This window comes from Poecile atricapillus, chromosome 5 (assembly GCF_030490865.1).
Source record: "Poecile atricapillus isolate bPoeAtr1 chromosome 5, bPoeAtr1.hap1, whole genome shotgun sequence".
NCBI lineage: Eukaryota > Metazoa > Chordata > Aves > Passeriformes > Paridae > Poecile > Poecile atricapillus.
In genome coordinates, this window is record NC_081253.1 from 9,324,861 (window position 1) to 9,349,743 (window position 24,883).

General features: G+C 45.2%; 1 protein-coding gene and 1 long non-coding RNA gene across 2 annotated transcripts in view; one reads left to right on the plus strand and one right to left on the minus strand.

Annotated features, from left to right (window-relative positions):
• LOC131579520 (TGF-beta receptor type-2-like) overlaps positions 1-16,517 on the minus strand; it is a 33,134-nt gene extending 16,617 nt beyond the window's left edge. The window contains exon 1 of the mRNA XM_058839577.1: positions 16,311-16,517. Within this exon, the coding sequence (XP_058695560.1) occupies positions 16,311-16,362 (52 nt within the window). The 5' untranslated portion in view covers positions 16,363-16,517. The remainder of the gene's footprint in view (positions 1-16,310) is intronic.
• On the plus strand, positions 145-23,015 carry LOC131579521 (uncharacterized). Its single transcript, XR_009277723.1, has 9 exons — positions 145-300; positions 395-570; positions 1,694-1,860; positions 3,381-3,521; positions 5,313-5,436; positions 6,053-6,180; positions 8,319-8,384; positions 8,957-9,606; positions 21,330-23,015. It is a non-coding gene; the product is annotated as an uncharacterized LOC131579521 (long non-coding RNA).
• The last annotated feature ends 1,868 nt before the right edge of the window (positions 23,016-24,883 follow it).

The following is a 24,883-nucleotide window of genomic DNA, read 5'->3' on the forward strand; positions in this document are numbered from 1 at the left end:
TTTGTGGGTGACCTCAAGAGATCCAGTTACACACACCCGTTCCAGGGTTAGCTAGTGAAACCATGGCTTCAGCTGGGATTTGAAGCACCTGCAGCCAGCATGAGCTACTCTCACCTCCCTGCCTTACTCTGCCAGAGCAGGGCTTGCAGAATCTGAGGCAAAACCCCACTGGAGGATGAGAGTTTTGGGTGTGGAATAGAAATCAAGCCCAGCCTTTGTGCGCAGCCTTCAACCTACAGCGACAGCCACTGCCCTCTACAAACTCCATTTGCACAATTTCATGGGAACAGAGAATTGAAGGTAAACTAGTTTCTCACCCCAAACCCAAGCCCTACCACACCCAGGCCTGTGCTCTGGTGGTGTCACTGCCATAGTTCCTCTTTCACCTCCTCAGCTCAACCCATACATTCCACAGCTCGTGCTCGCAGGAGGCTGGTGTGAGATTGGCTCAGCAGTGACACCCCAGAGATACCTGGAGGCTCTGCAGAGGAGTAACAAAAGGACAAATCCAGGCTGTGGATGTTGCTGGTGCAGGATGAGGTCGACTATTTATATATTTATACCCACCAGGTATGTTATTTACTTATTTACATCTAGAGTTTGCTTGAGATCCAAGGGCAGGACATCAGACTCGCCAGTAATGCACTGCTGCGTGTGGTGGGGATCTTGGCTTGGCTGTGCTGTGCAGAGGGGAAGCCAGGACAGATGAAAGAGTTAAATATGGAAACAAGATACAGAAATACAGCGGTAACTGGACAAAATTCTTTGGAGACAAATTGTTCTAAACTAACTCAGGCTGTGATTCTGTTATCTGCTCTGCAAGAAAGGTCAGAGCAGGAATCCCTTTTTTTCTCCCCACCATGCCCTGCTTGTCCTAGGAAGCTAAAAAGAAGAGCACAAAGCCCATTGCAAGGTTCTTCAGGCCTGTGTGTCCTTGAACCATTAGCTCGTAGGTACAATTTAACTGCCACATCACTCATCTTGGCCCTGATTAGACCCAGATGAACACTTTCAATATTAATAGTTGGATGATTTAATAAAGCTGCACAAGCAGTAAAAGTAACAATACACTTCCATAAACGGGTTCCAGATGTTGCCAAGGCAAATGCTAAACATCAAAATACAAACTTCAAAAAAAAAAAAAGTTAGGGGGAAAAAAAAAAAAGCTGGATAAGCAAAACTTGGAACAAACTATAAACTAATTAAATGTGGGTTGAGTTTTCCAAAAATAAATTGAAGCCATAAGGATGTGATGTGAGCCAATAAATAGTACAGTTAGTCAAAGTTATTGTGGAACGACAGTTGGAAAGATGGTTTGAAGTCACCGATAGGTGGGCTCACAGCGAGCTTGGCTTCCCATCAATAGGAAGGCTTGTTCTCCTGTGCATGAGAGCAGGATCAAATCTTCTGGTATCTATAACTGGGACCCCAGAGAGGTTACTGAGAGAATATGAGATGATTTTCAAGTCAGGGAATAAAGGAAAAACGATGCCAGAAGTGCCTGTGTCTCTCCTGCAATAGCAGCAGGGATGATCCCACCAACCAAGGAAACCAGGATATTTTTTCCTGTGTGTTGGGGCAGCCATCCAGTCTCTCACTGCCCACAGGGCATCCACCACCTCTGCTTGGCCACCTGCAAAGCCCATTGAAACACCACTGCTGTAGTCAATAACTCACCCTCTTCCCCATACAGAGTCATTGAAAACAGCTCTCTGAGAGGATTTCACCCCAGTCCCATCGGCGCGGTTGCAGAACAGCCACCCGCAGCAGATGAGCTTTCTGCCAGCAGGGACTGCACCTATAAGAACGTGGAGGGGGATTCTGTGAGCCCCTCTCTACCACTGCAGCCCCAGAGAGCAGGTGGGTCATTCAGCACCTAACTCTGGCTCCAGTTTTCCCTGCACTCTGGTCCCCAAGGAGGAGGAACCACTAAGGAGCAAGCTGGGGGTGCATGGGGTGCAGGCATAGCACATTTGTTACAGGCAAGGAGAAAGTGTCTCTTAGCCCAAACAAGGGCAAGAAGTGCATTTTCACTGAGGGGCAGAATGGACACTTCCAGTTCTCAAGTATTCTCTCTGACATGCTGCTTTGGGACAGCTAAACACCAAGATGGGCTTAAGGGAATGTATTTGGAGTGGGAAAATTTGTGCTAGGGCACTTACCCTGGTTCCCAGCTCTCCCCTTCCCAAAGTGGAAGGGGACCAAGGCTTTTGTTACACAGGACCTCCATTACAAGACTTTCAGATCATGCTCTATCTTGCAGTGATAACTGTCCTTACATTGCTTGTATTTCTCAAGGACAAAGAAAAATTGGTAACTTTTAGGTCATAAATATTCTACAGTGAGGTCTATCCCCCCTTTTCTGCATATCTCCAAGCACCCCAGGATGGGGCTGACACTATTTCAGCAGTCACAGAGAGCTGCCCATCTTGCTGTTACTCTGGGAGGGTTAGTGGCTCTGGGAGCTCCCTGCACCCTCTTTTCCATGCAAGTCAGTCAACCTGTAGTCCCCAGGCTTTGCAGTGGGAGAGACTAAGGCCAGGGAGATTAGCTGAGATGCTCTTTGTTTTCTCTAACCAGCTGTGCACTTAAACACAGGACTGGGGAGCAGCTCTAACTGGACCCTGCAGCCCTGTTATTCCTGGAAACCCCCAGATAGGTGCCCTGGTTGTAACACAACCTGCACTGGGACCTGCTCTCCCACCTGGGTGAGCCTGGGCTCCTCGGTGAGTCCTGCGTCTGCCACCAAGTTTAGGATCAGGTTTTGCTTCGGGCTTTTATCCATGGTTAATGACACAAGTACACAGTAACAGAGCCTCTTATAAAATTATTATGAGAACCAACAAATTCCTTCCCATTTATATGCAGTACTTCTTTTTAAGATTAATCCAACAGCAGAGCTGATGAGCTCTGCTCTCTCACTGACCCATGTGAGAGCATCAGGTGTTCCCCATCACCAGGATACTCCTGAACTGCCTCCTCCATGATGCAACAACCAGTGCCACAGATGAGCATCAGGGTAATTCCTATGCCCTGATTTCCAGGAGATTCTGTGCAGGGTCAGAAGTTCCCATGGAAGTTGTTCAGCATGACCTCTGTAACAGTGATCCCAGATTTCTTGCAGTCAGCTTGAGCTACATCTGACCTGTCAAAAAATGCCTGACCTTGTTGCAGCACCCTGCTGTGCTGCAGAATCTCCCCAGAATCAGACCTCAAAGTGTTGTACTTCTACTTTGGATGCAGCTCAGTTTCCTCCAGCAGACTCCTGTTCTCCAGTGCGGGGGTCTGGTGCTGCTTTCAGCTGCTGAACCAAAGAGGTTTTTAGTGTCAGGCTGATCTTCTTCATCCATGTCTTTTACACTGTATCTTTATCTTTGTAGGAGAGGTAGAGCAGACCAAATGGAGCTGAAAAAACTTAATATCCCAGTTTTTGCCTCTGCAAGGCACAAGCCACTGGCTCTCCCAGGAAATCCATCAGTGCTGCATTGAGACCAGGGGACCAACCCAGGCTCCACCCTCAGGTAAGTGGTCCCACATTGTCCTGCATAATAAATACTGCATTTGGCAGAGGACAGTGTGGAGCAAGGAATGAGCCAGAAATGTTTCCTGGTGCATAAAAAGGGACTGATTTTGATTGTGTTAGACACCAGTTATTCCAGGGCCAGGAAGACATGTAGTATAAATTTCTGGTTTGCTTGGACCTTCTTCAGACAGGTTGGTAACTGACTTATTCTACCACTTATTTTTCCTTTGTGAAAATATCCCTTTAAATTCAGTGTTTAGCAAATACTGCTTAGTCCCATTACAAAGTAAATTGAGTATGGATCATACCAGCAGGCTTCTCCAGTCTCTTTCAGATGCTTAAATTACATCATGATCTAACTTCACCCAGGGGAGGGACAAGTCTGCAGATTGCTGTCCGTCCTTCTGCTTTGGTAATCTCTGGTATTTCTCGGTTTCCTTTCACAAGTTTTCAGTGCATCAGCGCAATGACTCTGCTTTTGGGGCACGAGGATGTTTCATACTGATGTACCCAGGGCTGTGCCCCAACAAAGCCAGCAGCACCCAGGCAAGCTGGAATGTCAGGGGCCAGGGAGGAGATGCCTGGCATTCGGCAGGGAGAATTTGGCCAGAACAGTTTCTCTTTGATTTTGGGTGAGGATGCCTGGGTGAGGACAGGGGAGCGCACCTGGCTCTGCACTCCTCCATCCGCCCTCGGAGCCACTTGTCTCCTCCATCCACTCTGACCAGATCTCAAGTGTCTTTCACAGATTTCACTTTCTGACCCCCAAAGCTGCTCCTGGCTGGGACAAGCCCTGCTTTGTGTCCCTGGGGGTTGGGATGCTGGGTCCGGCCGGTGTCCAGCCCTGGGGGCTGGCAGGGGCAGCCTTGGGCCAGCCAGGGGATGCCTGCGGCGGAGGGGCTGCAGGGGCAATTATTTGCCATATTGTGCTCTTGCTTGTGTTTAAAAACAACAACAGCTCAACTGACTCATAGGTCCTACGGCCTCTGAGTCATTTTTTATTTCTGGATTTCACTGCTCTGCCCTTTGCAATGAAGGGAGTTGCATGCTCACACACACACACACACACACACACACACACACACACACAGATACACATCAAGTTCACATTTGTTTTTCCCCTATAAAAACAAAACGATTTCCATACCATTAATGAAACAGAAATTATTTGACTTCGCATACCCTGGCTTTTATTTTCCATTGTATAAACTCTGCAGATGAAATAATGATGGTTGTAAAGTAAACCTCTCTTTTTTTTTTTCCTTTCCCTTTCCAGGCAGCCTCTTTTCAAAATAGCAATAGGGAGTCACTTACAGGCTTGGCTTGTGCTGCTCCTGTAGTAATTAACCCCTTCATCCCTAGCTTTTCGTCTGTTGGAAGTTAGCCACAGCGTGGGTGAAGGCATCAGCTGGTCTCCTCTGGGACAAGAAGCAAAGCGGGGGAGCAGAAGAGGCAGGGAAATGTGGGAAAGGAGGCCAAGAGCTGCTCCAGGCAGAGCAGTGGTGTGTGCCTGGAGCAATGCACTCATGGGCTGGGCAGCTTTCCTGGGAGAGCCAGAGTGCTGGCACTGCAGGGCCAGAGGTACCTTCAGTCTTCCTACACCCCCCCTTTTTGGGTTTAAATCAGCACCACCTTTTTGTGTTTAGCCTAGCAGCCCCATCCCGGGTCACCTCCCTTCCTTCCCACTCCCAGGGACCACCAGTGAAACATTCTCTCTCCTCTACATGCCACTGCAGGAATAATCTGTGGTAAATAATTAATCATCTAATCTTGCTCTTTTTGTTTACAGGGCCGTTATGATTTTACGAAGTTCTTGGAGGAACATTATTGGGGTGAGGTAATCCCTTACACAGCAGCAGATCCAGCTGGAGCTGGGCGTGCGAGCACGTGCCTGCCTTGCCCCGCAGGACGGGGTGAGCTGCCCTCCCTGCCAGGGTGTGAGCTCTGCTCCGTGGTAGACCCTTGCCATCACACACATTCTGTCCGTCTTCCAGGCCTCCACACATGCCACAAGCATTTTTCCTGATCACATTTATCATGCACAACCCTGTATCCCCCCAGCGCTGGATCAGATGCTTCACTGATGCCTGGCCCGGGTGGGTTGGTGACACTGACTGAGATACTGTTCCTCTTCCCAGACTGGGTGATGTGTTTTATATTATTTCTCTTGGATTTATTAAGCATTATGTAACTGGCTAACCAATCCCGCATGCGATGCAATCGTGGCTGATTTCATGTCAGTGGAAAGTAAACAAAAAATTGCTCTGAAGTGGCTAAACTGAAATTCATTTCCACATGCAGAGCAATTCCTGGAGGATCTTTCCCATCTCCTCACAGTTAATTTGCATCCAAGCTCTCATGCAACCCATTAAAAAAGGGTTATGGAAAAATTGCACATGCAACATGACAGTGTGTTATGAGGAAAAATTATTAAGATGAAGTTTATTTTACTTAAAGATTTTTAAGCGAGTTTGTTGATTTCTCCTGTGCCTTGAAATGTGTAACATTTGCCTATTTTTTGTCTTTCAGCTGGGGAACTCAAAATGTGAAAACTACCCACCAAAGAAAGCTTGGCATTAAAGTTCACGAAATCAGGCAAGCCAAACCTGCAGTCCTGAGGTCCTGAAGGCCAGCAGAACCCAGCCCGACATGACAAGGTAGGTGTTCTGCCTTTGCTGAGCTTTGGAAGGACTGTAAATATCAGGTGAGGCAAAAACCATACTCCCATTAGACTCTGAACTCAAGCTCTTTTAGGAGCACTTGCTTTCTGGTGTCACAGACAACATCTTCCCCATTAACACCAATTTGGATTCAGAGTCGCTGAGCTGAGGATGGGGGGGACATGGAATGGATAAACAGTAGTGGCTTTGCACTATTTCATTTGGTTTTTTTCCACTGTCTTAGAAACTTTCAGCAATCTCTGAAAGTGATGTGTGTGTTTCTGGGTCCATTTCACTGACACATTTCACTGAAGTATCAGTAAAGTTGGTTGTTGGGGGTTACCTGGCTGCAAGAAGTTAAGTCAAATTAAACTGAAATGCTGTATTCGACCTGGCAGAGCTCATGGACCATGTAACATCTTTTGTCAATTGCTGGGCTGGAATTTGAAGATTAAGGTGACACCAAGCTGTGATCCAGGGCCAGATGAGGGTGGTGAAGAGCCAGGGTGGGATAACCCTGAGAGCAGTGCTGGTGGGAGAGCTCACAGCTCCATGTGGGTGTCACCACTGCACCTATCCTTGTGCTGCCTTGCTAGATGAGGAAAGCTGTCCTAAAACATAGAGAAAACTCAAAGAGAGGGGATTGTCCCCTCTTCTGGAGGCTAGTTTATTCCTTTGTGAGATGAGCAGGGATGCTCTACATTCCTCCTTGAAAAGACTCAAAGGAGGGTTGAGGATTAGAACAGAAGCTTAGCACAGGAATCCCTCACATTGCCCAGGACAGCAGCTAAAGAGGGGAGTTTTTTCACTCCCTACCTGCTGGATGTTGTGGGTCACTGTGTAATTATGGCCAGTATCTCCAGAGCCATGACCAGGCCAAGCAAAATCTTCCCTGGCAGACAAAAGCAGGTGTGAATTTGCCTGGTAATACCTGCACTTATCCCTTTAGGCATTTGTCAGCCACTGGGCTATGATTGTCAGATGAGGGGGGCTAGGACACAAACCAAGTTTTGGAGCCATCCTGTGTCTGAAGGTGCAACCTTGTTTGGCAGCAATGCCTTCATTGCACCTGTGTCTCCATTTCTTTCTCCTTCCTGTATTCTGCTGTCCTTTCCACCCTGTGTTGCATTGGAAAAGCCTAGAGAGAGCAAACCAAGCCAGCAGCACAGAAGTGCCTGGGAGGGAAAAAACCCCACAGCCAGGGGTCAGTCCAAGAGAAAATCGTGAATACAGACTGGTGACCTTCACCAGCATCACAGCATGACCCCAGTGCCACAGCAACTCCCAGCAGCCCAGAGAGCACGTGAGGGAAACGTGCCATTCCTCTTTGTCAGATGGAAAGCAAAGCAACTTATTCAGGGTCTGAGGAGGTGGGGAAATGCTGAGTTTCAGCAGTTCATAAGTAATTTTAGCAGCTTTGCCAGCACCTCTGCTTATCTGGGGCCTTGCAGGGTGAGGCAATGCATTATCAGCACATCTGGGTCTCCTGGGCTGCCAGTGGGGTTTGCAGAGGGCTAAGCTGGCACATCCCCAGTGGAAGTTGCCTTCTAAGATTGGGGATTTGCATGCCATGTTTTCAGAGGGTTCCGAGATTTCAGCCCTTTGAAGAGCACTTAGCAGCGTTTTGCAGGGTATTGACTAAATTCTTGTCTTAAAAATAAGTCCATTCTCCCACCTCCCACACTGCCTGGGAGCAGGAGTCACCGCCTGGCCACGCACTGGTGGTTTGAGCTCATCTTTTTGCAAGTTGCTGCAGAAATTGCTGAGGATTTTAGAGCACTTTTAGGACTGAGAACTGAATGGCAGAATGCAACAACCAACCAAATCCACTCTGCTGTTGCCATCATTTTTGTTGCTCTTGTTTTTGCAGGGGCATCAACAGACTATCCTATATCCCAATTAACTGCAGCTTCTGCAGCTCATTTGCAGATACAGCAGTCATGAGTCCCCTCTTTTACATAGAAAAAGCAGCAGCAATGAACCAAGTAGCAAAAACATGTGAGCTGCAAGTCAATAGCAGACATTGCTCTGCCTAGCTACTGCCATTCAAGTAAAACTACTGTGCAGCAGTCAGGGCTTTTTTACTATTATCATCATATTATGCTCTGGAATTCAATTTTCTGTACATTCTTCAGGCTCTGCATGAATCCTGGATCTCTGTGAATAGATGGAATTGAAATTGAAGGCTACCATCCAAATAGGTAAACACGTCAGAAACATTATCTGGGTCACATTTGGGCAACAGGGTTCATTCTGTTTCAAGTGCAAATGGGTTACTGATGATTTAGATGAACTTCCTGAGGAGTGTTTGAAATTCCTGGCACACATTCGGTTTCCCATCTGCTAGAAGGTCTTTGATGAGCCCACAAAGACACATTGGACTGGAGCTGCTGCTCTTCATCTCTGCTTGGACTTCTTATGATTGACCAGTTTGCATTTTTTTGCATTTGTATTACTTTGATTCCCAAAGAGTAAAAGGGTTTGCAAGGGACTGTGAGAGAAGCTGCTGGGGCAGAGATGCTTTGTGAACTCTCCCTCTGTATGCTGTCATCAGCTTGTTCCAACACTGCCAGTTCTTTATGTCTGCTAAAATTATTATTATGCAGAGTCAAATTTTGTCCTCATTTAGGCCAGATCTAACAGTAATTAAGTAATTTGTTCTGTCAGAGGGAACTTGAGGTTAGCCTGGGTTACAGATGCTTAAAACTTTCTGCCTTCTCCTGAAGTGTGCCATGTTTAGCACGTAAATAAATGGTGTGTTCTTTTCTTTCAGGCCCTTCTTCACCTGTTAAAAAATATCTTTTAAGGAGCTTGTGTTGTATCTTACCAAAACACACTGCCCAGTAGGGTTGAATTCAAATTGAATATCATCCAATTTGTAAAGCAGAAGAAGAGAGATATGGCAGGGGGACCAGGGTTTTGGAAAGGAATTTTTTTCAGGAACAGAACCAAGAGTCCTGTTGACAGAGCCTGAAGTGCTTTTCCTTCGCACAAGGAAGTAATGGGAGCTTGTGTGCCTTTGCAATGCCTCTCAAGAGATCCCTCTTGCAGGAGAAGGAGAAGGTTTCCACAAGTCCCAGCCCCTGGGCAGAGCTGCAGCACAGCTCCAGGGAGACTCACTAGCTGGGGGAGATGAGGTTCAGGGGGCAAAGCTGCTCTTCCAGCATGGAAGAAATGACAAAGCGGGGAATGTTTTCTATTCACCATCTCCTGCTCCAAGATCTCATCATTTTTCAGTAGTGCCTTGTCTTTTCAAACCAGCATCCTGCCTCTGGGCACCTTCTGAGACATGCCACAGTCTGAACATGCTGAGCAGCACTTCTGCCCAAGAGCTGCCTCCCAAGCCACAGCCTGCTGCAGAGCTGATAGCCCTGGCAAGGGTGAAAGGGAGGCTCAGACATGAGGATGCTGCTCTACAAACAGGTGAGGACATGGCACATGTACAAAACCATAGTAAATGTTTGCTGAGACCTCTCCCTCAAACTAATTGCTTCTGCCTCTGGTGGGAATGTCTGCATTTTCTTCCACTGAGTGCCTTTTGACATATTAAAGGCATGGCAGGAACTGAGATCCCAGGGGATCCATTGGTCTTATTTCTGTGGATGCTTGTACCCTGGGTCTATTTGAAGAAGGATGATTCATTCAACTGCTTGAGCTTATGGGTCTGTATGGCACTTCCCATTGTAAGAAGAAGGGTCTTGTTTGCTAACATGGACTGGTTGGGACTAATTTTGGGCTAGATCTAGCATGGAAAAAATGCTTTACACAGCAAGACAGAGGCTGATTCGGTTTCTTCCACACTGGATGCTGGTGTTTAGAGTATCCAAGGCAGGAAGTTTTATCAAGCAACATCAAACAGATGTTCCTCATCGTGTTCCAGCTGCATTGACTGGCAACCTGCTCAGTCAAACACTCGAGGGGGACACAAGCGTTCATTCTACATAGACAGCAGTTTATTAAACTATCCACCTGGAAACAGCAAAGGATCTTTTAAAAGAAATGTCTGTACTAGTGTTCATTGTAAATGCACCAGAAGCACTTGTAGTCATGGCACTCACAAGAACCATTTCCAGGAAGGGGTCTGAATTACTGATTTTGCAGGAAAAGGAAAGAAATTTTTCTCTGGATTTTGATACCTGCTGGTCGTGGTATGAACTGGCAACATTTTTCTGATGGGGTGCATGGTGAATTATGGCACTGCAGGATACATCTAAGCATTCTGGTTTGGGATGGCTGAAGGGAGAAGGGATCAGTATCAAAATCACAGGGTTTTCCATTGTTGATATAAAGCAAAGGCCCCTCTTAGTGGCCAGGAACTTCAGCAGATGTTTCTGGGCCTTCCAGATGCAAAGATGTGTGTTGTTCCCAGGGGGAATACCTTCACAGGGATGTTACAGGAACTGAAGAATTTAGGAGAGATTTGGATAATGGGACAATATCAGACATCAGTGGGTGTCAGCTCAGGTGTTTGCTTTAGGGCTCTGCCCTGCCTGGACCCCAAAGCAGGGCAATAAACCAGCCCTATTTGCTGGCTGCTGTGGCTGTGCTTGTTCCCATTGCTAGCACAAGCACATCTGTGCTGCTTTACATGCAGGGTGTGCATTAGTGGGTGTTTGATGGTCCTGGACGCCTGGACTCTCCAGCTCCAAGGCATGGCCAGAGGACTTGCCATCGTGTGCCGCACGGACAGGACAACAGCTCTTTGCAGGCTGAGTGAAGGCAGTCTGGAATTTCCTTCAGAAACTTTCATGCCTCACAAGCACTGAGTCTGGAGCTGTGGTGGAAGCTGCTGGGGACAGCTTTCTTTGGACATCTGCTTATCCAGAAAGACCAGAGGTTTGGGTCCAGTGGAAAGTAACTGACATGGAGCTAAAGGGAGCATCTCCATCCACGGTGTGGGAAGGTGAGAGGTCTTCCCACAGGCAGAATGTGTCCAGTAGGATGCTGCTTCAACTACTTTGAGAGTTGTGGGCCACTTTGAGAGAGGCACAGGTGGACCTGGAGCACAGGACCCTGCAAAGTGGCACTTAGCAGCTGCCACTGCTGGAACCACACCTCAGCCCCCCACTACAGCTGGAATTGCACATCAGTGCCCCAACTACAGCATGCTCAGGCTGATTGCTTCAAAACACTCAGCTCAAATACTTATAAGGTCCTTAAAAAAAAATAAAATCTCAAATCCAAATAACCCTGTGCAGTCTAGGGTAGCACTTGGGTTCAGGCATGTCCTTGGGCTGCTAGAGCCCACACAGGCCATAGCCCTCCGCGCAGTACAGCCCGGCAGCCTGCGGTCACAGCTGGACACATCAGTGACCCACACGCCACTATGTATTTGCTGTAGCATGAATCAGCTGTCCTTTGTTCCTGGCTTATCAATGGGAAGGAAAACACTGCAGTGCAACAGCTCCATGAGAGGTTAAGTCTTGGAGCCTCATAATTGGTAGGAACATGGGCTGCAAAGGGGATTGCACGATAAGCAGGCTCTCCCACTTCTCCCAATATTTTGACAGTTACCAGAAGCTGGCAGCAGAGTTTCAACCCTACATGGGATTATAACAAAAAGATGAACCAACCGAAAAAGAAGAAATATGACTCTGATGGACACTACAGATCATTTCCAGAGGTAGGATGACAAGAACTGACTCTGAATTCAGGGATGTGCATGCAAGCAGGGCCAAGACATCTTTCAGCCACTCCTTCACTTCCTCCTGACGATCCCCAAGGAAATTTTATCCCACAGTTGGGATCCAGCATGGACATAATGTAGGTTTGATAGGGCAGGCAGCCATCAGTGGTGTTATCTCCCTTCTGCACGGAGGCCCCTTCCAGCACGAGGCTTTCACTTGGCACACGGCACTGAACTCGGGATGTGAAAAGAGCAGAGTGTGTGGGAGCTGCTGATTTTGTCTCCTTGGTGGGACTGTTTTTTTTGATAAAAGGATCAGATGTTACACTTCCTTGAAAATACGACAGTCTATGGGAGAGTTCATTAGTTTATGGCAAGTTGCAGCACTGTGGAGCCTGGCTGAAAGCAAATGTTATTGCAAAGAGTTATCACTAAGGGGAGAGGAAAACAATGTCCTGAGGAAATAAACTCGACAGAGCAAATCACTGAGCAATATAAAGCTGTGGAGTACAGGCAGTAGAGCGGAATTCTTTCTCAGAATAAAAGCCCCCAGTCACCTGTTTTTAATGCCAGTGTTTGCTTCCTGCATATTCAGTGAATACAGGGGATACATCTGTCCAGAACTCTGTCTCTAATGGGAGTAACAAGTATCATGATTGCAGCTGGCTGAACTTATTTACTACTAGTACACAAAAATATCTTTGTGGCCATCATTAAATAGTGATAACACCAGTTAAATACCAGTGAACATCAGTTTTGTGTTGGTTGTTTGGGTTTTTTGTTAGAAAATTGTGGTTTAATTTCAAGTTGTACAGAATATTTCAAAAAGTACTTCTTTCCACAAAGCCCCCTATTAAAATACAGAGTGAAGCTTTACTGATGACTAACCTGTCTCAAGTCTGAGAAAAGCTGGAGGTGCAAGAGGAGAGGAAATACCAATTTTCATTCATCTCACACAGCTGTACATTGCCATTCTTCTTAACCTTCAGTTAATATAATTCATACCAAGGACTGAAACCGTAGCATCAGATTTGGAGATGCTTAAAGGTGAATGGAAAATAAGCTGTCACTTGCCTTGCTGAATCTCATGGCACTTGCAACATTGCAGAGCATTCCAGTTCTGCATTGTCAGGGTTTTGTATTGTGTTTTCCATTTTTATTTCCTAACTGGAGAATTTGCTGCAGCTTTGTTCTTATTTAGCCTCATGGCAGGATGCATAAATTTCTCCTTCAGGCAGTGGGATCCTGTGCCTGCTCCCAACCCAGCCACCTACACCAAGCCAGCGTGGGGCTCTGGCAGCCCCTTGGAGTTATTTGAGGGTGGTGATTTCTTCCTTGGTGTTTTGGCTGCCTTAAATCAATATGAGAGCAAAACATAGTGCAATTTGACATGGATTGTTATAATCAGCCCTGCAGCCCTGTGTCCTGGGATGAGCAGTGCCCACCTCCCCATGCTGCTTAGCCTGAGAGGAGAGGTTTGCTCTGCTGCTCTGGCTTGTCCTTGGACGCACAGAGCTCCTGTCTGCAAATGCCTGTGAAATGGAGGGTGACTCCTCCTTTGTCTTTTTCTTCCCCTTGTTCTCTCACCAACTCAGGTTTGACCCAATATTCCTAAATTTTGCATGCATTGGTGTTGGGATGCAATCCCAATAGATCCCCTGCCTAAGGAGCGGGCTGGCATTTTGGTGGCACTACAACCTCTGGTTTTAGCTCTGGTGACCTCAGAAATAAGAGGCCAACTTCTTCAACAAGCTGCCTGAGGAGCCTGGGATAGGTCAGAGATTTCTTGAGCAGATCAAAAGCCAGAGATGCTTTTCTGACAGCCCTGGAGCTCCCTGTCCTGATTTATGAATTCTATACGCTCTATATATTTAGCTGAAGAGGCTCACTGGGGGAACAGTTTTTGCAAGCAGGAAAGAGAATGTGACTTCAGAAAGCCACCATCTACCAGGAGATAACCCCTCAAAAGCACTCTCTGTAGAGCCAGCAAGCATGGCAAAGGGAGACTTGGCAAGAAATGTCAGTATATTTTAATGGACCAGCATTTTGAACAGGAGACCAAGTTATGGGGAAGCAGACTCAAACCCCAGAAGCTGGGAGCTCTAGACTTCAGGTAGCAGACCTGCAACCTCACCTAATTTCAAAAATCTTCTTTCTCTTTCTTTGGAACTTCACTAGAGCCTAAGGGTTGTTTTGTCCCAGTCCAGGTAAGTCCAGGACTGCACCATCTCTCTGTCCTGGAAGGATTCTGTGCTCACCTGTGTGAGAATTTGTGTTAGCAGTGGTGAAACTACAGCTCCTGTCTTCACCTTCTGCTGAGAAAGCCATGTAAAAATGCTGCCCTCCAGCTGGCATTGCCACCAAGGAGAAGTTTAAGGGTGGGTATTTTGAAGCCTTGGTAGGGCCGGCCATGGAGAATTAGGGAAATACAGTAGCTGAATTTCAGTATTCTGTCAGACTGAAGCCCTTTTTTCCACTGCATATGAACAGAAATGGTCAGATGTGCTGTGTGATGGCAATTCAGTCATGCTGGGAATTAAAAGCATGGACAGGCAGCATGGAGCACAGGCTGAGGTCTCTGCTGCCCTGGGGTAAAGTCTTAGGGACAGAAGCAAGGTCCCTACAAATGCTCAGCTGGAGTTATTCTGGGATAACAGAAACACAGTCTGGGCCATGTTCTCCATGGCAGGTCTTAAATCTCTGTGCTAAGAGGAAAGGACTTTGCTGCTGCCACCAAGTCAACACTGTCACTCTTTAAAGAGAGGCTGGGTGAGTGGTACAATTTGTTGCTTGAAGAACAGATGAATGTGTATATTCTGCCAATCTGGGGATCTAGCTCTTCCCCTTTAATGCCAATGCGAACTGGGCTACTTGGGTACTTTTACTTTCTCAGAGTGACTGTAGGGTCAATTTTAACACTAAATGCAAAGGAAGTGGACGTAGTCCCAGAAAACGTCTATCACTGGTGAGCTGAATCACAGAGAGCAAGCCCTGGCGTATTTTTTTTGCCCTGTGCAGAAGCAAATTTTGTCATCATATCACTCACATAACCTTTCAGATGAACTTAGTAATCGTGATATGTTTTGGTTTGGCTTCTTTCAGATTAAAACCTTGCCTTTCAGAAAAAGGAAACCATAAGTTAAATAACTCCAAAATTAGGTATTTCTGAAGGATAATTAGTGGTCTTCTTTCTTACCAAAAACAACCCAAGACTGTGCTTTAAATAATAACTTGTAGTAATTCCTGTTCCAAATGTGATTAAGTTAGCAGGATGTTATCAGTATAGCATCCTACATTTTAAGCCACAGTTTTGGGTATTATCTACAAAAATTAATACTATAGATCTCTGTAACTGTTCGAAAAATCAATCAGATTCTATGTCTTAAATCTCCCCAGCTGCTTCTCTCTGCTTCAACAGTTGCACCTATGGTTTTGTTTGCCTACACACAAATTACTGACCAATCATACTTTTATTCCCTGGTCTTGTAGATAGGGGGACCCATGTAAAGTGAACGCAGATACAGATCCCTGCCCCCAGTGATTTCATTTGGATGCAAAAATACCGGAGTTATAATCAACCTCCTTCATAACTTTGAACAAAATGTGATTTCAGTTGCATTGAAATTTCTATAGCAAGGGCAACAGGTCTGTGTTTGTAAGAGTTCACTTTAAAATGCAGTGTCCATGCAAATATATAAATATATGCTTTGTAGGGATATATGCCTGTATACACATATATAGACTCTGTATATACAGATAGACACACACACATACTTAGGAGATGTGTATATAACACTCACTTATATACAAATCCATTCCCTGTTATGAAACAATCATCAAGATATAAACAAGAAAAAGTTAAACCATGGATGGGCACATTTTCAAGTGCTGCTGGAGGGTTTTATCTACAGTATTGAAGAAGTGCTATCAAAACTGGAACTGGGCACATTCTACAAAGAAATCTTTACATAAGTGCTGGAAAGGTTTGCCGAATGACCAGATGTTGTTGCAAAGACTCTTTTCCTCCCCCTCTCCCCACTTCTTTCCTTCTTTAATAGTTCGATTAATTCTGTGCATAAACCAGGGTTGATAAAAGTTCTAAGCTGCAAACTTCACCACATCTGGACACTGTCGGAGCCAGATCGTTCAGCGGTGCACTTCAGTTGCTTTTAATCTCCCTCAATAAAATAAAAACTTCCAACAAGTAATGCTGACCTATATATATTTTTGCACTGTAAACACTGACATCTGCGAGCTGCTCCAAGTGAGCACACAGCACTTTCCATCAAGCAATCGCTTGCCCCTCACCATAAGAGAAATACGCAGCTCATGCAGCCATAGCAGAGTATTCAGCAAAACTCTCTGCTATTTCCAATCCTCTGGCTAATTGCTGTCAGGGGAGAAATCAAAGATTAGCTGTTTTGCTGGAGGAAGGAAAAATAAACAACCTCTCTGAGTACGTTGCTTAACATTGCCTGACCAGAAACATTTTTCTACTCACACAAGGAGAGCAGCAGTAAGGCAAGCAGACCCGGTCTCCTCCAGGACCCCATTTCTGGATCCCACCGGCAACCAGAAGCCCAGCTTCACGGCGTTGACCACCTCATCCTCCCTCGGTGGAGCCAGTCTCCTGCGTTCCTGCTGTCAAGCCCGGAGCCCCTCTTTGCGAGGCTCCCGGCTCGGGCTTGCCGGGAAGGCGGATCCAGCCGCTAAAGCCCAGCTGTGCGTGGGGTCCGCCCAGGAACTGCAGTTTATGAACAAACCAAGCCTGACTCTCCTCTCGGAATATATACAAATATGAGAGGGGGGAGCTGGGGGAAGAAGTTAGGCTCTGAGAAAAAGAGTTGGATGACTTTTTTTTTTTTTTTTTTTTTTTTTTTTAATCCCCTTGATGTCAATGCGGAGCTGCTCCTGGCTCCATACGGCCCAAGGATCTTTGAAGGGGACCTAAAGCCTGCTGCATGCATCTAATCAAAAAAGCATGGGTACTCCTGCATGAGCCTTTCATCTGAATACAGGACGAGAGGTAATGCCTCAATATGCTGAGCTGCCATTAATTCACTACTTTCCCCCTCTATTTTAGAAATTATCTTTTAAATAAACTTCAACAGGCTATATTTTTAATAGGCACAATTAAAAGTTTTGGGGCAGCTTTTTCAGAAAGACCACATCAATGTGAGCTTAGCCTAAAATAGGTGCTTGCAACCCATTAAAGCAGCAGGATTTAAAAATATATGTTTTCCTGAATCAGGGCCTAAAATAATAACATAGAGCATTTAAATATCTGCTTTCTCCCCGAGATTTCTAACTGCTCTGCAAAAACTTGTAAGAAATATTATCCCACTTCCAAAAAGGAAACTATGAAATGTAGCAGAATTCTGACTTTGCCTTGGTTGTTAACTCAATCAGTCAGTGGCAAAAGGAGGAGTAAAATCCTCAAATATTTGCCCTATGATCTGCCCAAATCCTTCAGATAAATGTAGTTGAGTGTGGCGGAGATGTTGCTATTCAGGCTTTTTGCACCCAAAAAAAAGAAGATAATATTTTATAGTTAATGAAAATACATTGACTAATTTGAATATATATACTGTATTCTAATTCAGTGAATCTCCAGCTTTTTATTTACCCATTTTACAATTAATTTTTGGTTCATTAATCAGTTTGAGGTGGATATGTGATGTCCCTATATATTCTCGTGTGTGTATTCATTATGGTAAATGTTTTCCTCCACTGGACTTGAGGGCCTTTTCTTTGCATCCATCTTGCTGATAGTTTGCACCCACTTGTTTTGTAAACTATTTATATAAATTATTCTGTTAGAGTGTTAAATAACGGTATCTTTTTCCTTTTTCTGTGTTTAAAAAGGAAAAAAAGAGATGTTAGATGTGATACAGCTGATAAACAAAGTGTGCCTCCTATGCCATGGTGACCCCCACATACCCCTGCAGACGGTTGCTCTGACCTGCTGTGGGGTGCCCAGATCCAAGTCAGCTCAGCCTGACTTCCGTGGGGAGGTGCCTGCATGTCCCTGGCCCAAGTTACCACAGATCAAGTATGGCCTCTGAGGACTAAGAATGAGCAAATATTCAGCAAACTTACAGAAAGACATTATTTTCTAACAAACATATTGGAACTGCTCATATCGGAACTGCTTTGTGCACAGCGGTTTCTTGGGGGGGCCTGCCAACCCTTCTCTCTCGGATCCAGAGCATTTCAAAATGCTCATGGATTTCTCAGCCCACCAGTTGGATTTTCAGATGTGAACTCTTGTGTGTGTGTTACAAGACAACTGGATAAGGCTTGTGTTAGCAACATCACAGATTATTCATGATCCACGGGAGCCCCCTTCAAAATCCGGAAGAAACCCCTGCTGCCTATGAAACTTGGAGAGAAATAATGTCCCCAGCAGGAGTCCAGAGGGGCTTTAAACAATAGTGGACATTGACAAAACATGCTGTATGATTTGGAAGTGCAAGAGAAGCATGGGGTGTTATTTTTTTAGCAGCAGAACCTGGGAAGGCAGCAGGATGCCTGCACAATGTCACTGCAGCCAGGGACTCTGAGTTGCAGGATCTGCATTTTCCAAAATTCCAGGCAATCCCAAACAACTTCTGAGCCAAACTGAACCCTATAAAATGCTTTGTCCTGTCTGCAGGATAATCTTATGGGGAGATTTGGGGCCAGATCTCACTGAAATGAGAGAAAAGGCAGTAGCTGTCCCATGCAATGGCATCTTTACAAGGCAGTTGGTTATCTACAGGAAGCTCTGCAAGAGGAAGCTTTAGGGGAGCAATGCATGTCCTGCTCTTCCTAAGCAGTTATACATATTTTTAGATGGTGTTAGATCTTCTGCTTGGCAAAGCAAGTTGCCATGATGACAAGGGCAGAGGTTTGCTTTCCTAAACTGGTCACTGGGCACTGCTGGCTGCTTTCTGTGCAGGGGAAGCCTGCCCTTGTGTAAGATTGCATGGAGCTGGAAGTACCCTGTTGCAACCTGTGTTTTTAGTCCACCTAGCTGAGGCTACTGCAAGCAAACCTCATGTGAAGAAGAGGAGGAAAGTGAGTCTGGCACTGTGCCATGAGTCACCCCAGGTCAACTGGGGAGCCCCTCAGCATGTGCCTCACTGACCTGACTACCAGCTCTGTTCTGGAGAAGCTGGTTATTTCTTAGACTTTATCCAAGGAAAAAAATTCAAACAAAAAATCCACCAAAGTTACTTGGGGAAAAGTGAGTATTCTGGGGTTTAGCCTCAAGTGCCTAAACTCATATTATAGAGCTTTGCTTCCATGAAGGAGCACAGTGACCTTTTGAGTAAGACACTGGGGAGGAAGAAGAGATAAATGGTTATTTTTATTGTTGGCTTGTTTATTCCTTTTGGTGTAAATTCCCTTGCTCCTCTATTAGTGGTCTGGACAGCCTCATAACTCAAGACACACTGAAGGCTGGATTTAAGCTGAGGAACGTAAGGTCTCTGCAGGGTGATTTTTAAGTTGCATTGTGGGAGCAGTTTTCCCAAAGTTCTCATTTAGGGGCTGGAAGATATTTACTAGAGAAGTAAAATAAAACTTTGGACACCTGAAACAATATAGCATATGTTTAAACCGGGGTTTCAAGCAGCCTGGGTTTCCACTGTGGGAGGCAAGGCTCAGCTATGAAGCAGTAGATTTGAAGCTCCCAACATGGGCGCTAAATACCCCTGCACAGGGTAACCTCATGGTGGACATGTGCCAGGCCCAGGTGAGTCAAACCTGTTATTATTCCCAGGGGTGAAGATCACCTTCATGTGACAGGGAATGTGAAGGGAGAGAGAGAAGGGAACCACATAACCAGCCCCAGACAGCGCTAATGTAAGGGCCAGTGCTCCTGAGCTTCTCTGGACCTCTAGCCCCAGAGATCCTAGCAGGGTACTGGGTTTGGAATGACTGACTACAGCAAAAGATGTTAGGTTTACTTGTGCAGTCAGGACATATCCTTCTGGCCCTCTTGATTTTCTGCACATTACACAAGTGGACTAATATCTGTTGCATCTGCATTGCTCTTTTTTAATCTGTTTATATCAGTAGTGATGTCGGGCTTCAGACGAGGTCTGTCAGTGTCTTTGTTGTTAGGAGAATTTGTTTTATACCTTGAAGTATTAAAAGACAGGTCTAAGGAACACATCTAGCTGTAGGAACAGGACTTAGCTTCTATAATGAGCACAGATCCATGAGTATGGATTTGTTTTTATGTTGTGTGCTCATATTGTACTACCCCCAAGTTGGCCGGGCAGTTAATTAAACCCCAGAAATGTCATCACTTCTGCATCTTATAAGCATGACCTTGGTTTCACTGTTCCATCAGCAACAGTTGCCTGAGAAAGATGTGCACCCTGCAGTATAGATCCAATCCAACCTCTGCCTCCACTCTGCATTCACAAGGACATTTGCTCCAAACCTGGGGGTGTTGACTAAATTCAAATGTCATTTCCTGGTGGCGCTGAGGGTGCCCATCACTCTCTGGGAAAAGCTCTCATTACCTTGCACTGTCTCAGTTTCACAGGGTTTTGACTGAGATCTTGGATGTGGCGTTATGGCTTGTGATGCCTGCTACCACCTAAGGAAAAATACTGTGATGACCTTTGGCATTTTCCATTCTCTGGCTACAGCTTGTCCCAGGGGTGGTGTGGTAACCTTTGATGATGTGATGGCATGAGGAGTCGATCAAAGCCAGCACTGCATCCTGAAGGACACAGCCATATCTCCTTTGGGCAGAGGTGGCTTTGTCTGCTCTGCCACAGCCCCTTCTCCTTAGCCCTGCCGAATTCCCCATGCTCCAGCCTCTCAGCTAATGCTCGTTTCTGTGGCCACACAGGATAATTGCATTTTCTAAGTGATGCCTGGCTTTCACTGGAGTCTTTGCATAGTCCAGAAACACTGGCCTAAGTTCTAACTTCTCACGGACTGTGTGTAACAGGTTCCTTGACCAAAGCTGCATCAAGATTAAGTAAAGGTCTACCCATCTCTACCATTTGCAATGTTATTGAGTTGTCTTGTTGTATGTTTCTCTTCTGTCACAAATCACCACCTTTCTTCCTCTGAAGCTTGTCATGGCTTATTTTGAGCTGCTTTTGAAGCCACTTTCAATACATTTTCATTCATACTGTTGATGTGTTTGTACAGATTCTTTCAAAAATGTGGATTAGTTTTGGATTTCTTGTTTTTATTTGTGGATTGAGATATACTGTTGCTGAAAGGGATGGAAACCGCTGCTACCAGCTTCAGACTGAGTGAAATGGAATGATTTTCTCCAACCCAAAAGTCTCCCATATCTCTTTTCCACTATTTCTCTGGAAAATTAACAAAATGCTGAATTCTCTACACCTTAGCACTCATGTCACTCAGATATTTAGATGACAGAAATACATGTATGAGGAGCTTGAACTCACCTACTTTTCCGCCTGCACTCTGGCACGCTGAAGCAGCTACTCATGCATTTTACTGACAGTTCCTTGACATTAATTCCTCTTCTGTATTTTCTTAGGGATCCTAAGCAAGTACAGTTTTCTGCTGCATCCATCACACCCCAAGGACATCACATGCAGACAGATGCCAGGGTCTTCAGTGAGGATCAGCCTTTGAAGACCAACAGCGCAACTTGGCATCACTTTGGCTGCTGGATGCCTCTGGAGAGCAAATACCTTCAGTTCTGGAGGAATTAGCCTGCAGAGGAAAGTAGGAGCAGTTTGACAGCCTGACTCACGATCTTTGTATTATTATTACTGGTTGTGAAACTATGATAGGATCCAGGAGCCTGAACCATGGATCAGGAATGTGCTTTTGAAGAGAAACTCCTGGCCTTCCTGCTTTGGCTTGTGTTACAAGGCAGTCTCAAGGCAGGCACACATGGGGTTTTTTTTCAACAGCAGCTTAACTGGAAGTTGCGAAGGGTGGCAGGTCCCTGGGAGTGGGATAGAGGCACCCTAAAAATTATCAACTGAAATATGTGTGGTGTGGATGGCAGGTTCTCAGCTCCAGGGTGTTGCTCCATGAATCTGCTCTGTCCTGAACCTCCCTGCTTTCGAGCACCAGCACAGCCAGGTCCTGCACAGGATATGCAGTCAGCAGGAATATTGGCTGCTTTACTTTCTCTTCCTGAGGTTACTGAAAGGCTGCGGGTGTTGCAGAATAGATGCAAAGCAGAGCCACTGCTTTAGGTGTTTTCATTCTGGTTCTCAGTAGCATGATGGTTGTTGGTGGTGGTTTTATTATCTTTTAACTATAACTACATCTAAGAAGTTGAAGGATGAGGAACTCGAAGAAACTGATAAATAATGTTGTGACAAAGAGGAAAATATCTGAAATGTTTCCCATTAATATAGCTGCTTTTTTTTTAGGTCTTATTTTCTAGAGCAACACAGCCTGTCAAAAGATCTGATAAGAACACATAACGTTACATAAAACACCAGGGAGCCAGTTTATAAGGTAGTATTCCTTGCATAGCTTTCTTCCATCAAAAAGCAGTTTATCCAGTGTAATGGTAGGATTAAAACAAATAGATTTACAGAATAGAAAAGATGGAGATCCCTGTTTGCCACAGACTGTAATGGGAGTCAGGGCAACTTCAGAGACTGAAGGGACTTGTAGGTAGGATGTGGAGTAGAGTTTGCCTTAAAGTTGAAGAACAAGGGACATGCTGCCTAGTAAAGATGCTGAAGATCAAGAGAGTTTCCTGGTTAGATTGACCTGCAGGAGATTGGACTCACATTGTGACAAGAGGGGGCCCCGGGAGACCCTGGGTGCATGAGGGGTTGTGCCTAGTTAGGGGGAAACACTACAGCTTATCTTGATCACAGTAGCACAAGCCCTGGAAGTTCTCCTGAGAGCAGCACTGTGCTGCAAGAAAATACCTTTATCCCACTTTGCATGCTGAGGTAGGGAAATGTGGTTCAGGAAGAGGATTTTATTGGAGACTTTGGTGCTTGTGGAAGATCTCTCCACCGCGTACCATTTTGTTCAAGACATTTTACTCTCCTCTGAACTCTCCAGGCTGTAATGTACATGAGGGCTACCCAGGCTCCCAGTCATCTTGATTTAAGCACTTCTACCAGTACCCTCATCCCCTATATATAATGTTTTAACTCTTCTTCACATCTTTTAGTAGTATGAAGAAAATTCAAAGGTGAAAATAGTTTTTGAAATCATAGAATGTAGGACCTACAATATATTACTGTACTTTATTGATAATGTTGTTTCCATAATAAAAATATTTAGTACAAAGTATGATATCCTGCATGAGTTTCACATAAATATTTCCATTATATAACTGATAGGGATCAGAAAAATTTCAGTATGCACATGCTGCAAATGCAAGTGTAATTGATACAAGGTATGTATCTTGATGTACATCTTGAGTAAACATAAGAAAACCATAGCTTAATGAAAAACAGACTGTGTCTTACAACGTGCAATCGTGCTTTTACATCTAAACTGGACCTTGGGTTTAGAAAACAAATCTTAAATCAGTCCTATTCAGAGGACAAATCATAGTTCACATACTTGCAAAAAACTTTTGTTTTAGGAAAGCCTTTTGTGGAAAAGCTTGGGAAACTCCATACAGCTACAGTGGTGGAGGGGTGGGAAAGGATAGATTGAGGTATCAGTTCAAACAATCTGAGGAAAAAGTTGAATAAACATTGAAGACAACAGAATAGAAACCAGACGCCAAATATTAATTCATAGGGTCTTCAAAGGGGATTTTGAGGTTTATTTTAATTGTCGTTGAAAGAAAAAGATTAATTTTTGGATGAAAAATGTATGCAAATTCATCTCTGGTCAACACTACAAAAACCCCATTTCCTACACAAAGCAGAAAAAAGCAAAGCAAAGAAACCCATAATATCAGCTTTGTAATCCCCCAAAGTGGCCTTTAACCTGAGTTTGAAGAGTAGGAAAAGAAAAAAAAGCTACATAAGAATAATAAAGCATGTAGTGCCTGAATCAAAGGACATGAATCTGGTGCAAGGATGGGAAATCTCAAGGGCTGATGTGATATGTAAGCCAGAGAACCATGACACTGCTCCTGAGCGTCCAAAATGGTATTTGGAGAAGGAAGAATAAATAGGAGCAACCTCTTCATCCAGTTTGCCAGCCCCACAGGGACTGTGTAGGCACCATGGGATCATGAGGGAATAAGACCAGTAGTGAAGATGTGTATATATATATCACATATAAATATATATATATGTGGGCTGAAGGGTGAACTTTCTGAGTGTCTCTCCAAAAAGACAGACAGGGAATGACAGAAATGCATGGGGAGGTTTGTTCCTGCTCTATGAGAAGAGATGAGATGAGATGGCTGGGGCTTTCATTAAATAATGTCAGAGGCTTCCCCAGAGCTGAACTTGGTAGATTTTGCCTACTCCAATCACTCCTGAGGAAGAGGGGCAGGATGGAAAATCCTTGGTGCTGCCCAGCAGCGATGGTGGGCAGGAGAAAGCACCTCTGGATGTCCAGCCACTGTTGGGAGAGAGCTGATGGAAAAGGCTGGCAGCCAGGAGGGTGAGGCAAAAGGAACACAGCACGACCAAGTCCTTCACTACTACTAAAAGAGTGAGTGGGAAAATAACAGGGTGCTGAGCTTTAAAAAAATAACCCGAGCTGCCTAATGCTAACAAACATCCTGTGGGAAAGTTAATGGCTGCTGAAAGAGACTCAGTAAAGGAAAGTGACAAATCTTGCTATAGACGAAAGATGAGAAAGTATCTGAAATATTTCCCATTAATATGGATTTTAAGTTTTGTTAAAGATGTGTTATTTGCTTTAACAACACAGGGTGTCAAAAAAAAGCCAACCAAACAACCAAAAAACAAGCAGGAAAGGTGTGCGAAGCATGGCACGACAAACTCTTCGGTGACCTGAGAACTAAGAGGGGAACAACAACAACACAAACAAGTTTTAGAAATAAACATTTTCAGCTGTAAGAGAGCGGGTGAGGGGCCGAAGGCAGCTTTATCCCAGACAGGGGCAGGAGGCTCAGGGCTGTCTGTGGCCGAGCGGAGCACGATCACAGCGAGGGGTGTCCGTGCACAGGGGCGC